Source organism: Gobius niger (genome assembly GCF_951799975.1).
Source record: "Gobius niger genome assembly, chromosome: 18".
In the NCBI taxonomy this organism is placed as follows: domain Eukaryota; kingdom Metazoa; phylum Chordata; class Actinopteri; order Gobiiformes; family Gobiidae; genus Gobius; species Gobius niger.
In genome coordinates, this window is record NC_136869.1 from 8,588,746 (window position 1) to 8,603,446 (window position 14,701).

General features: G+C 42.3%; 1 protein-coding gene across 1 annotated transcript in view; it reads right to left on the minus strand.

The window, feature by feature from the left end:
• adarb2 (adenosine deaminase RNA specific B2 (inactive)) overlaps positions 1 to 6,053 on the minus strand; it is a 330,090-nt gene extending 324,037 nt beyond the window's left edge. The window contains exon 1 of the mRNA XM_079576581.1: positions 5,601 to 6,053. Coding sequence (XP_079432707.1) covers positions 5,601 to 5,703 — 103 coding nt within the window. The 5' untranslated portion in view covers positions 5,704 to 6,053. The remainder of the gene's footprint in view (positions 1 to 5,600) is intronic.
• Positions 6,054 to 14,701: the final 8,648 nt, after the last annotated feature.

Consider the following 14,701-nt stretch of genomic DNA (forward strand, 5'->3'; position numbering starts at 1 on the left):
TTCCCCGATTGACTATCTCCTTCCTTCCTTCCGTGCGCTCGGCTCGCTTCCGAAGAGGGCAAGTCGAGTTGTAAAAAAAAAGGAAGAAAAAAAACATAATGTTGGGCCATAAATCTGTTCAGTGCTTATTCTTGTCCATAAAAACACATACTGCAGATAAAAGGCCAGACGCCGCAGAAGAGAGAAAGGAGAGCGATCAGAAATTCCGCTTTAAGTTATTGAGAAACACACGCTATGTGGAGTAGGATGTTGGAACGGCATTAGGAAAGTTAGAAATGAGTTTGGAGCCAGAGCCGGCTACAGAACAAACTGACTGAGAGGGCAAATGGGGATAATCGCCATTATGAGACCTGCTGAAATGAGCTGGCCCCCTTTAGCACCCCTGTAGAGCCGGCCCTGTCTGGAAACAACAATCAATTTGCTTTAATTGTTTAAAAACTAAGATTGCAGGTACAAAATAGGTTAGTAAGTAATTACTCGTGCAAGTAGTGAATGATATTGCAAGAGGGAAAAGACAAAAACAGACCTGTGCTTGACGTTTTTGACAAACTGGACTGCATACAACATGAACGTCTTGTAGTAATTGCAAAAAAATACTAAAAGTTATTGTTAAAATACTTCTTTATCAAGCAAAATTGCACCATAAGGTCATTAAAGCACCAACAATGCACATGACAGTGTCTGTAGGAGTGGAAAAGGTTACAATAATAAAAGGAAAACAAGTATTATTATGATTGCTGCTGTGACTAAAAGGAAATTAATAAAACAATGACAGCATTTTCACTTCATAATGTTTCAAATACATGCCAATACTTAAAGAAAGGGGTCGGTGGATAGATAAACTGCAGTGCATGCTACACACACAACGCGGCGCTAGCGAGAGCGTAGCGTCCCGGACGACAGCAGACTGTGCATGAGGAGAAAAAAAGAGGCTCACCAAAAGAGGCGCATATAATCTGTCCTCCACTCTCTGATAATGAAAAACGGACCGCAGGAACAATATGTCAAATGACGGGTAAGCATTAACCTATTGAATCATCGGGTTTAGTAATCTATAAATAATCTGCAGCCTTTCGGGGGATTGAAACCTGAATGCCGTGCGGTGATAATCCCGTGGGGCCAGTTACCTTCAGGTCAAAGGGGATCGCTGGGGAAGTTTAAGATGAGGAGAGAGGGGAGGTCATGTATCAGACGGACACGCAGGGTTCTTGGAGACTATAAAAAGTTCCAGTATAAAAAAAAGAGAAGATTTCTAAGTGTGAGTGTGGTAAATTATGTGGTAAAGTTAATCGGAGAATAGAAACAGATTTAGAAGTGAGTTATTTTCAATCATAATTCAGTTAATGTCACTGTAAACCCGAACAAGTTCAGTAAACTCAAAACTTTTTACTAGACTTATCACATATTACATGTTTGACAATTTGAACTTAAAATTTTCAGTTCAACACACTTACTTTTTTCCTGTCAATTTCAACCTAAATTTTAAGGGGTTAAGCAGACTCATTATATTAACTTTTTCTTGTCAATTCCAACCTAATTATTATTTGTTTTGCCGACTCATTACATTAACTTTTGCATGTCTATTTCCACCTATAATTTATAAGTTTAGCAGACTCCACTTACACTGTAAACCCGAACAAGTTCAGTAAACTCAAAACTTTTGTGGAGACCATTACCACATGCATTTCGAGTTACTGTTTTACATTTTTTAAGTTATATCCAACCTATAAGCTACAGGTTCAGTGGCCTCATCCAACGTAGATTTGTTAAGTTTAGCAGACTTACTTTTTTTTGACAATTTCAACTTAAAATTTCAAGTTCAACAAACTCATTACATGCACTTTTTCTGTCAATTTCAAGACTCATTATATTAACCTTTTCATGTCAATTTCAACCTAACATTTTTAAGCTTGGCAGACTCATTACATTACTTTTGCATGTTTATTTCCACCTATAATTTATAAGTTTAGCAGACTCCACTTAGACAAAAATACTATCAATAAACTTTAAATAGAAAAAGAATCCAAGCATTTAAAGCCCTAGAATGACATTTATTAAAAACATACTGCCTTTCATTACATAACAGTTCAACCATAAAAATGCAGCTTTCGCATATATTGCATAGCTATACTATAATGCTTATACTAAAGATATGAGTAATGATATGGTGAGCCTTTGAGTGAATATGAGACATTAGTAAAATGTAGTTCAGAGGAGGGTGAGTGCCTCACGAGTCTGTTGAAAGATGGGAAAACGCAGGTTCTCCGTCAGGGAACAGGCTGATCATGAATGGATGAGAAGGAAAAATTGAAAAACACCATGAGAAAATGAGGAACCCAGAAGAGCAAGGGGAGGTTCGGGGCGCTCGGGGCTTCAGGGCTTCAGGGTGAAAAAACAAAAAGCTCTTCTTTCACTTTTCTCATGGTACTGGTATAGCAGTATTTGCTCTGGTAAAATACAGTATTGGACAAATCTAAACATGTAAATATATGGAAAACAATGGGATTCAAAATTAGGACCCTGCAGCCATTGAATTAATATCTGATTGTGATTAAAACTAGGGTCAATCTAAAAGGTCAGCATGGTGCTCTGTGGAGTTTGGACTAAAAGCGGAGACTGTTTTTGTGTGTTAAGTGACGCGGATGTTGAAAGCATTCATTTGTTTGCACAGCAGTAGGTTTAGTTCTAAATGCCTATATCTCAAACGCATTAGAGAAACATACCAGCTTTTAAGTAAAACAGTCTCTTAATCTCTTAACCCCGACCTGAACCGAGCACATTTTCTCCAGGTTGGCTCTAACTCTAAAAGCTTCTTGAACAAAGCGTCAAAATAGCGGTGAAAACGAGGATGAAAATACAACAACAAAAGAGAGACAAAATCACAGTAAAGAAGTAGCAAAAAAAACAGATTAAAAAGTGATGAATAAGCAAAAAAAAGATCCACAAAAGAGCGACGAGCAAAAATGTGCCGGAAAAGCAACGACGACTCGGTAAGAAAAAAGCGTCAAAAACACGGTTAAAAAGTGACAAAAAAGTGAAGAAAACGCGACAAAAAGCAAGGAGAAAAAGTGACGAAGAAAGCGGTCTTAGCTTTCAAATGACAGGCTGTCCGCTCCAGTCGAGAAGCTTTCAGATCTGGGTGAAGCTGAACTGGTGAAAATGCGCTGGGTTAAGGCGGGGGGGGGGTCAAGAGGTTAAAACAGTGAGATTGATCAACATGAGGGGAAAAAAATAAATCTCAACACAAGTTTTGCCAGAAATCGAAACCAGAAAGTCATAAAATGTCATTCGGGAGGGTTTGCAAAGTGACAAATCATTTCCAAATTCAGAGGCGGCTGCAAAAAAAATGAGACAGCCCTTTGGTTGTTTTGACTGCACCGTGGAGCGCTCTGATACTTGTTATTCACTCTCCACACGTTTATAAAGTGGAAACAAAAAGTGAAGTCCCAATAGCCCGAGGAAGCAGCGTGTTATGAGCGATTGGACGGTCTATCACTGTCCAATAAACAAGCGACTAAACACCATTCAGCAGCGTCAAATTACTTCTTTTCTTCCCAGTTTCCGAGAGTGCCTTTAATAATTTGCGTGTGTGCGTGTGTGTGTGTGTGTGTGGGGTCAAAATCTGTCACTTTCAGCAGTTCTTCCGTGACACGGTTCATTTGGCGTGGCCCCTAATGTTCCCTAATGTTATCAGAATGAATCAGCAAGCGCCTATAAATTAGCCGCAGTGCTAAAAGGGGCCCCGCGTCCCGTCACACTCATACGCAATGCTTAATGTCGCGAAACCGATTCTGTCATTTCCATTATGTAAATACAACTGCCTCGCCCCGCTATATTTTATGTATCCTCGGCCTTGTCTCAATTACTTGGGCTATTAAAAAAAAAGAATCAAGGGGGTCGACGGCAAACGAGGCGCCGCTGCTTGTCTGTTTGGGGGTCTGGTGGCAAGTGTGAGGCGGTGGATGGTGGGGTGGAGGTTGGAGGGGGGGGGGGGTGGACATGCTCGGGATGCGTTCAAAGGCGGTGGGATATGGGAGAGGGGAAGCGGCGGTACACACTACACGGGGATGGTGTGTTTGAGGCGCAGTGTGTGTGTGTGTGTTTATATTCGGCCTGGTCATATCGCTCGAATAATTCTGTTGAAGAAGTTAAAATTACAATATTTCTACATCTTTACAGTCCAAATCCACGGTTGGGGCCTGAAAGCAAAACACGACTCTTCCTTTTCCACATTTTAATTGATAATAGGCATTGTTCTGATTTGTCAGTAAGTTTGCATCTCTCAAGGCCATCTGCAGATACTGATGTTTTCCATGAATTTATAAATGGTGCCCTCGAAAAAGTAGAAAATGACACCGATAAAATCAAGTGTCAATAAATGTAGCTGCATAAAATGTCTTTTTTTTATTTGAAGTGCATTGTGTTTGAAACTATTTCATGTTTTGTAGTACTTTTTTTTTTTTGCAAGACATCCAAGTTGAACTTTAAAGGATTTTGCCCCAAAGCGTTTTTCTCTGTCTAATATTTACCAAAGGTAATGATATTTCTTGAGGGCACTGTGTATTGCAATCCTTTCTCCTGCAGAAACATACCTTTACTAATACGTTTTGAATTATTAAAGTAAGGTGGTTAATTTTGAAAATCAAATGGGAGGTTTAAAAAAGAAAAAAGAAAACATGAAACGCGCAAAAGACGAGCCTAAACTTACAACTCACAGGGGCAAATCTTCCGGGGCAAAACACACTTCGCCCTGAATCCTCGCGGCGATACAAAACACCTGGCCCCCTCTCTGTTCTGTCACTGTGCCAGGGGGTGGAAAAGCAAGAGTGTATTTCCATTTTATCACCTGCTTTTCCACAAAGGCTAATAATGCGTCCCACTGTCCGGCTAAACAGAAGACACAAGCAGGAGATAAGAGTCATAAAAAATAATTGCTGTTTTAATTGACTTTGCGTTCTTGTTCTTTTTGTGTGTGCAGGCCCTGAAATGCCTTTTATGTGCAGGCGAAACAGTCCGCAGCGCGCGCTGGAAAGCCGGACGGGAAAGGTCTCGGGTTTAAGACCGGATGAGACCAAACAGGACTGTGTTAATGGATGAAATTAAATGCGTAAAATGCTGCAGATTTGTATCACCAATGAGCAGAGATTGCTTTAAACGCACCGCCAAAATTGGGTTCATTAACAGCGCGAGCAAATTGACTTGAATGGGAACAACGTGGATGCGTAAAAAGACAAACGCATCTTTAGTTTTGTTTATAGCGTCCACTGTGTAAAACAAAAGAATAAAAAAAAAACTATCTGGCTCGCAGGCAGTCGTCCCTTATTGCGAGGTCAATAAACGCACCAGCAACTTTCCAAGGAGAAGCGAAGCCCGCGCGGCACGCAGTAGTTTGTCAGTCCATCCGCGGCGCGCAAACGAGCGTCTTTTGTCCATTTATTGCCCCCATAACGATGTCGGTGGAGACGAGGGGGGAAAAAGGAAAAGGCGCCCGGGTGGTTGTCTCCGTTGCGCACGTCCACCAGGCAGTGCAATCTGTCTGCCCCCCGAAAGCGATTCTACAGACAAAGGAGCAAGTGCTGTGGAACAAAAAAGTTGTGTACCTTTTCGTTTGGATCTCCTCCTCCGACGCCGCTTGAGCTTGCATTTCACCTGGCCGCTCTGAGCTCCCGACGCGCGGCTGCCGTTCCCAAGTACGGAAGCCATCGCGCGCGCTGCTGCCGTGCCGCTGCTGCTGCCTCTGCTTGCTGGAAGCGAAGGAGTCTCAACTTGGTACTATACAGTGGAGCGCTCGACTCTGGCTCGTATACTTCGTGTCTGGCGCGCAGTACAGTCTGCCTGGCTTTGACGGTAGCTCCGAACTACACACACACTCTCCCTCTCTTCCCGACTCTCTCTGTCTCTCTCTCTCCCGTTTGTGTTGCGCTCCAAATGGAAAAAAAAAAGGCAGAGAAAGGGAGGGCAGCGCGTAATGCTGGTGAATGCCGTTCCCGCGCGCCTCACCTTCCCCGCTGGAAGAGACACCGCGCTGGCGTATGGCTTTCTTCCCCCCCCCCTCCACCCCCCTGCGCACCCCGCTCCTCTCCTCTGTCTGCTGCGCTGCGCATTTGGCACCATGCAGCCACTTTGGATTCAGCCGTGCAGGACGCCCATCTATTTGCTGCCTGGCTTTCTAATTAGGCTCCAATCGTGTCTGTCTGGGAGGCGTGACATCAGCAGCGACACCCCCCTCCACCCCTTGAACTGGCACCCCGCGTATCCGCGGCACGTCGCGCCGTTCAGACCGCTTAAACTTGGTGTTGTTTACGCGCAGTCACAATGAGCAAATAATGGGCTGAAAGTGTTGAGGGGTTGGCTCCATCACACCTCCATTGACAGACATTTAAGTTGGAAAAGGCCCCGGTCAACAGGAGCGCTTGTTTTGTTGTTCTCAAAGCTCAAACACGGCAGCTTCACCCGAAGTGTTTTCTTTTTAGTGCTTCTTACCACAAAACTTTGATTAAAATGTTATTGTCACTGAAGAAAACTTTATTTTGACACGCTTTACTTATTTATAGAAACAATACACATGTTTCCTTAAGTTTACTGTTCATTCATTGGGGATTGGTTTTACATACATTGCAATTAGACCCTACGCTTGATTTATTATTACATTTTTAAACCATGATAACAAGAGGGATGAGTTTTGTTGGTAGAACTCAATATTTTTGCCTGATAACTTATTGTCAACAGCACGGAGCAGTGTGGTCTGCCGGTGCAGAGGTCAAAGCTCAAAGGTCACAGAGAGTTCAGGGCCACAGGGAAGAGTCATTCCTGTGTTTATGAATCTGGATATTATACTTCCACAGCTCCACTCTGTCTCTATATCCACTCGAGGCAGCATCAAATTTCACTCCTGCATTTGCAATAGACACTTGGTTTCCCCTTGTATGTCCTTATAATACGGGTATAACAACTTTAAAACACTATTAATTCAAACAAAGAAAAGAAAGAAGATTGATTTGTGTCCTTTATCCAGCCCAGCACTAAACCTTTCATTATCGTACATACTTTTGAAATCGACTTCATATTGAAAGTGCGCTCGTCAAAGTTCATTAGTGCTGCACAACAAAGACCGTACAATGTTAATTTCAACCATTTCTTCCACACTTGAAGACAAGCATGTTATGGCCTTATGCCAGCAGGTGGTGACAGGAACCGTCTAGTCCGGACACAGCAGAGACCCTTTTATTTCCCTGTGTATGAATTTAACAAAAAGAAAAGCTAAAATATCAAGACACATAAGTTTCAATCTTAAAAAGGTTCTTTAAAAAACCCGGACTCCCACCTTAACTGAGTGCATTATCTACTGGTAGGCCTCATTTGAAAGCTAAGGCCTACAAAACTGATCTCAGCACATCTTTTTCCTTGCATTGTTGCTGTCACTTTTTTGACATTTTCATCACATTTTTGCCACTTTTTCATTGTCTTTGAGTCGTTTTGCCATTTTCTCTTAAGTTGCGATTTAGTTACTTTTTAGTTGCTCTTTTGTGGCTTTTTTTTTTTAACCTCTTAACCCCCACTTTAACCAAACACATTTTCTCCAGTTCAGCTTTACCCAAATCTAAAAAGCTTCTTGACTGGAGCTCACAGCCTATAGGCAAGAGTAACACCTCATTTGAAAGCTAAGGCCTACAAATCTGATCTAAGATTTTTTGTTGCATTTTCATCATTTTATTGTCACCTCTTTGGTTTCTTTTCGAAAGTTTTTTGTCCCGTTTTTTCATTGCCCTTTGATTGCATTTTAATCCTTGATTACCTCTCGTTTTTGTCGCCAATTTGACGCTTTTTCAAGAAGCTTTTAAATTTGGGTAAAGCCGAACATATTTCTTCCAGCCAGAGACGTAGTCCTGGGTTAAGGTGTGTCCATGTCCATGAAGGGAAACATGTCCATGTGACCGTATCCGTACGGAGCAGTGGGCCTCCTGTACATTTTCAGTTACAATGAAATACCAATCAGTGCTAAGGTGACCAAAAGTATTTTTAAAAAAACATATCAAGCCTCCTTTAAAAGCTAATCATGAGTGCTTTATTACTTGTCATTTTTATTAATTGCCAGCCTGAGGACTCTGAGTTGCTCTTTGAGGTCAAAACCAAAGTCTGTTTCCCGCATTGCAGTTCAGTGAAAGAGTCGTCTGAAGTTGAACTCGAGAGGCGACCTTAACGCAGAGACGCACTGACAGTCTGTACCCGTTTGAACATGTGGCAGTTTGACATTATTTTTTGTGAGAAGGCGCAGCGCGGGCCTTTCAGAACACATTTGTGGCTTTCCTCGCTGGAGGTTAGACATTTGTTCCCAGGTTTGTGCCTGTGAAGGTCAGACGTATACGTTCGGAGGGGACTTTGTGGCACTGGCTTTATGTTATATTACTCATTTTGGTTGGCATCTAATATGGCTGTCCTTCAGGGGCGCTGGTAGCTCGGGCGGTACAGTCATTCGCTCAGAAACTCAAAGTTTGGTAGTGTGATATTGGTGCAAACTGAAGTAAAAGCAGATTCTTCTCTTACTGCACAACCCTGAAGCGACAAGCTTAAAAAAGGCCCTATACCTGATTTCTTCGATGACAAACAATGAAAGCCACTAAATTAAAATGTTACTTGTGTCCAAACTCATGCCTAACTTTCATATTTGAAAGTATATATTTGTAGCATCCAATTACACAATGGAGATACATTTTCCACTCAAACTTGGCTGTAAATACTGTTTGAGTGGTGCTAGCCCACAATTAGCTTTGCCTGTTAGGCTGTTAGCTTCTTCTTTGTGATTCTATTAGTGTGTATTGGTGTCTCCGACCCGGAGGCAAGAAAGCTGCAATTGTGGTTTTCTGGCCTGAGGTGGCTAGGGCAGCTGTTTCAGATGCCCCCTGGTCGTCTCCCTCGGGAGGTGTTCCAGGCATGTCCTATTGGGACCAGGCCTCCTGGAAGGCCCAGGACACGCTGGTGAGACTATGTCTCCGAGCTGGTGTGGGGTCGCCTCAGGGTCCCCCAGAACAGCTGGAGGAGGTGTGCATCAATCGGGAAGTCTGGGCATCTCTGCTGAGACTGCTGCCTCCGCGACCCGGCCCCGGATAAAGCGGAAGAAAATGGGTGGATGGATGGAATAAAAAGATTTATTAAGGTAAACAAGTTACTTAGTTCTTTAATACATATCTAGATTCATTTTTTTTTTTTAAATACACTAAATTATTAAAAGCACAACCATAACAATATTAGTTCCCAACCTTTTTTTAAGCACACCCTCTTTGCCATGTAACCATAACTCAAGTGTTGGTAATTTCTTTCAGCAAATAGCAATTTTTTTTTAAGGTAAAACAGCACAAGACAAAAAGTGGAGAGAAGCGAGGAGAGACAACTAACACATGACTGTTGATGAGACTCGAATCCACGATGTTTAGTGCAGAAACTTTACTTACGAGACTCTCAGTTTCACTATTTTTCAAAATCATCCTACGAAACATGGTTAAAGACATCAGATTCACATCACATCACATATTAGTTTTATTCCATATTTTGTTTCACCTTCTTTGGTCACCAGAAATAACTCAAGTACACGCTGTTAGGAGAGGAAACTTGCAGAAAAACTCAGCAGTTCCAGTAGCAGGGGTTATCTATCATTATATTTTGACAGTAACATCATCAATGTCCCACTATTTCATTTCACTCTCCTTTTTATGAAATATAATAGCTTTTTGACACTCTACATTTCCCTCTCCAGTCTTCACATTCACCTTTAGTTAAATAAATAAATCTTTCTGCTGATGTCAGAAGGAAAAGTCACTTTGAGAGCGCGTTGTTTGGCTCCGGGGCGGCGCGGGGAGAGGAGAGCGAGGCGCAGCGTTCGCCCTCCGCACGCGCACCGCTCCGGGATGGACACAAATATCCATGTAAATTGCAGTTTAAGAGAAATCAATAGGAGTGACAAGTCGCCAATGCCACTATCTGGGGCTGTAATGAAGGCAGGCGCAGGTGGTGGGGGTGGAGGGGGGGGGCACAGATAACAGGGAGCACAGTGTACGCACATGTGCCGCGGGAAGGTCAATAAAGGCTTGAAGGATGCAAATGTCAACCTTATGAGTGCAGGGCTGTGTGTCCAAGGAAAAGCTGGACACAAACTGTCAGAAAACACTGGTGATTCGGAGTCACAAGTCATTGTTTTGTTCTGGGCCCAAGACTGGTTAAATTCCTGTGAATGGGAGGGAGACTCGTTTTTCACCAGAACATAATTTTGAACACAATTTTATTCAATGTGTACATAATGTGTATGCACGGACATGGAAGACTGTGAAGGAAAAGAGGAAGAGGAGGAAGAAGATGAAGGAGGAGAAGAAGGAGTAGAATAGGGAGAAGAGGAAGAAAAAGAGGATGAATTAGAAGAAGTAGGAAGAAAAGAAGAAGCAGAAGAGGGTGTGGAATAAGAAAAAGGACTAGAAGAAGGAGCAAAAGAGGGAGAAGAGAAAGAAGAAGAAGAAGAAGAAGTTGGAAGAAAAGAAGGAGAAGAAGAAGAGGGTGTGGAATAAGGAGGACTAGAAGAAGGAGCAAAAGAAAGAGAAGAAGAAGAAGAAAAATAAGAAGGGGAGGAAATAGAAGAAGTAGGGAGAAAAGAAGAAGCAGAAGAAGAGGGTGTGGAATAAGGAGGACTAGAAGAAGGAGCAAACGAAGGAGAAGAAGAAGAAGAAAAAGAAGAAGAGGATGAATTAGAAGAAGTAGGAAGAAAAGAAGAAGCAGAAGAGGGTGTGGAATAAGAAAAAGGACTAGAAGAAGGAGCAAAAGAGGGAGAAGAGAAAGAAGAACAAGAAGAAGATGAAGGAGGAGGAGAAGAAGGGGGAGAAGGGGGAGAAGAGGAAGAAAAAGAAGAAGAAAAAAAGAAGAGGAGGAAATAGAAGAAGAAGAAGTTGGAAGAAAAGAAGGAGAAGAAGAAGAGGGTGTGGAATAAGGAGGACTAGAAGGAGCAAACGAAGGAGAAGAAGAAGAAGAAAAAGAAGAAGAGGAGGAAATAGAAGAAGTAGGTAGAAAAGAAGAAGCAGAAGAAGAGGGTGTGGAATAAGGAGGACTAGAAGAAGGAGCAAAAGAGGGAGGAGAAGAAGAAGAAGACGAAGATCAAGATAAAGAAGAGGAGGAATTAGAAGAAGTTGGAAGAAAAGAAGAAGGAGAAGAAGAAGAGGGTTTGGAATAAGGAGGACTAGAAGAAGGAGCAAAAGAAGAAGGAGAAGAAGGAGAAGAGGAAGAAAAAAGAAGAAGCAGGAGAAAAAGAAGAGGAACAAGAAGAAGTACGAGGAAAAGAAGAAGCAGAAGAAGAAACTTTATATATTACCTTTCTCAGATAAAGATTTAAGATTTTGCTGAGCATTTTATCCAGTTTTCTTAGGTTTGACCATTTCTATGATGTTCAAATGTTCAAAAGAACAAGAAGAAACTTTACTAGTGGTTAATTCGGTTCCTGGTCTGTGATTAGAGGTTTGATTGGCCGGTCCTGCTTTTGGACACAGTGAGCAGTAGTGGACGGCTGGCCAGGCTCATATTACGTCGTCATGTGATCATAACCTGTTGCCGAAGCATCTCCAGTTTTACACTAGGACCTTATGCAAGAACAAACGTCCACAATCTGTTTTCCTGCTGCTTATGTTCTCCAGCCCACTTCCACACTGGCGTTTGTAGTAAACTCATTTTTCGTCACATTCTCATATTACATCCTATTTGCACTACCTCGAATGTTAATAAGGCCCTCAGCTTGTCTGCGCCGCACGCCTACTTTCTCTGCGAAGTGGCACAGCTGTGGATTAAGAGCACGGGGAGAGAGAGAGAGAGTGAGGCGAGATGAAAGAACATGCGAGTTTTCCTGCCTGTACACCTGATAAGGCCTGAGCACCTAATCCCTCCACCAGCAGCCAGCGCTAACTCACCTGCGCTGTAAAAGTCAATACTCACCCCGGGAGACCTGCGCTCGCCTCCAAATGTTAATCTGAAGCAAAGGGTTTTCGTGTTATTTCCACCAGGTGAAGAAAAAAAAAGTGTCGGCGCTGAACACAGGGGGTAAAAATAGTGACCGGTTAAAGTTTTTTATCTCGTGTTGTCCTGAAGGAAGCTGCATCTCTGTCAGCGTCTTAGAGATGTGAGGCCTGTGTGACCATTTTGGAGAATGAATGATCTTTTTGAAATACCTTTATGTGGCTTAACTCGGGCTGGGTGATATATATCGATATTTAAGATATATCGATATATTTTTAAATGAGATATGGATCAGGTAACCCTCAAGCCAATTTTTAAAAAGTTTACCTTCAACTGAGCACTTTATTTTGTTATCTCTTTATATATAAATGCTGCCATCAGAAAAAGATTGCCCTATTTTATTTTCTAGGCTATTTTTATTTAAGATATTTTTTTATTAAATGTGCACCGTACGAAGCTTTGTTATATAGTGTTTATGTTTACGTTTTATAGTGAGTCTTCGTATTTGGCTTTGACTTTGACGTAACATTTTATTTCACAGCTCTCACTTTGCAGAAAACATAGCGGGATATATGTCGTATATCGATATTCAGCCAAAATATATCAGGATATGACTTTTAGTCCATATCGCCCAGCCCAATGTGTGTGCAAACAAGTTTGACAGTAAAATAGTTTTTGGCTACACAGTGTTCATCCCTAAGCAACGTCTTGCAGGACAAAGGAAACAAAAAAAGTGTGTGTACCATACGCGGCGTCACGGTTAGGCCTGGGTGGGCCTCGACTGCCTCTACCAGGTCAGAGACAGCTGCAGGATCTGTCGCGCACATCTGGCTGTAGGTGATCATTGATCAATAGTTGGAAACGTATTTTTAACCCTAACGCAGATGTATCGCCAAGACCAATGGCCGCTGGCTGCTCTGCTTTATGCCCACGACACTAGAGGCCGCCATTGCTGTAGTAGCACCATATCGCCAACAGTCTCCCATTGAGAAGCATTGGACTTTAGACACGTTAAAATCAACTTTAAAGGATCTATATCATGCTGTTTTAGCCATTCCAAAGTTAAGTATAGGCATTTATATGATATATTGTACCTCTACCACTATGGAGCACTCATTTTTTTGATAAATATAAGTGTTTTCTGGAGGTATTTTTCGAACCCGGAAGACACAACGCTTCAATTCAGATAACTCCGCCCCCTCTCTCCGCACATACAACTTTAAAGTTTACCGTAATATAAATAAACAGTAATAAGTGAAGTTACTTCACGATGCAGTTATACGGAGTTGACACAGCTTCATAAATGGCTAACACACAAGCTAATATGCTAACACACAAGCTAACACACGTTTGGATTAACTCACCGCTCTGGTCCATCACTGTTTACATTATGGGACTCACGTTGGTTATAAAAGTTAATCCACTTTGATTCTGGCGAAGGTTCACCAAACATCCATCAGAGACAGTCACAGAAAAACACCATTTTGCTGATAGTCGCTGAATCCCGGAGAAAAAAACAGCCTCTGACGAGTGGCCTCTACTTGAAAAAGGTTGAATAAACTCCCGTCCTCGTAGCCAAACGCGCTTCTTTTTCTCCGTGACATTATCGTTAGGTAAGAATAAAGAACAGGTGTGTCCAGAATAGGTGACAACGAGCTCCATCTTCACAGCTGCAGCGCAAACATGACTGATCTGTTCAGACGCTCAGGGGGTGTGTTTGTTTTGGCCTCAGCTGACCTGGAAGCACCTCGGGCGCATCCACATTTTTTAAATTATTTTTTTCCCCCCTTTTTTTTCCTCTTTGTTTCTCTCTTACGACAGAAATAATGAAAAAGCTGTTTTACAAATTAAAATCAGGCTGCAAGACATTGCATTACAGACGCCGAGCACTTCCGTTCCGCTGTGACGTCCCAACTGAACAGGTCAGTCGTTCACCAGGAGAGGGCGGAGCAGCTGCTCAGAGAGCAGGATTCAGGAGGATTACTGAGAGCTGCATGAATGAAGCCACAAACCACTCTGGGGGTGTTTTTGATAAGGAAATAGCATAACAACATGGCTAAAAGCTCTAAAAAGTCGATTTTGCATGATATAGGACCTTTAACGCCTTTAACAGTCTCTAATTTTTAAACACTTTCTACAGCTTGATATTCCTCCTGATACAACGCTGGGTTAGTCACAATTAAAGAAACCAGGCTGGTTTTCGAAAGAAGAATTTTAGAAATCTCGTACTTAATGAGGGCCAGACTGTTAGCATTGGATCAGCGCGAGCTACACGTCACGCAAGGGCCGAGTCTACAGTGAAAATCCCGCCCTTATGCCATTTTTAGGAACATGCTTAAGCTTCATCAGAGCTGGGGAGGGTGAGTCTGTAAACCCGCCATGATTTCCCCCTCGAGTGTGGTCATTATGGTAAACGGGGAGGAGTGAGCAGAAGCTGTCGATTATAGATACAGTTTATGGCCGAGACACGTCTTTCCTCTCTCTCTCCCCGCTGTGTATAGCCCGCTAACTTTCTGTCGGGGCATCTGAACTTACATTTGCTGATCATTGTTTTACAACATTTTTACTTTTTTCACTGCCCACCCACAAAGTAGATCCTGGCACTACTGGTCCGTGCTGCTATGTGATTAATTCCGATTAATATTTTTAATCGCACTTTATTAATACAAAAAACTCCTTCACCTAGTATTTTCTAATCCATTAAAACAAGTGTAGAGCT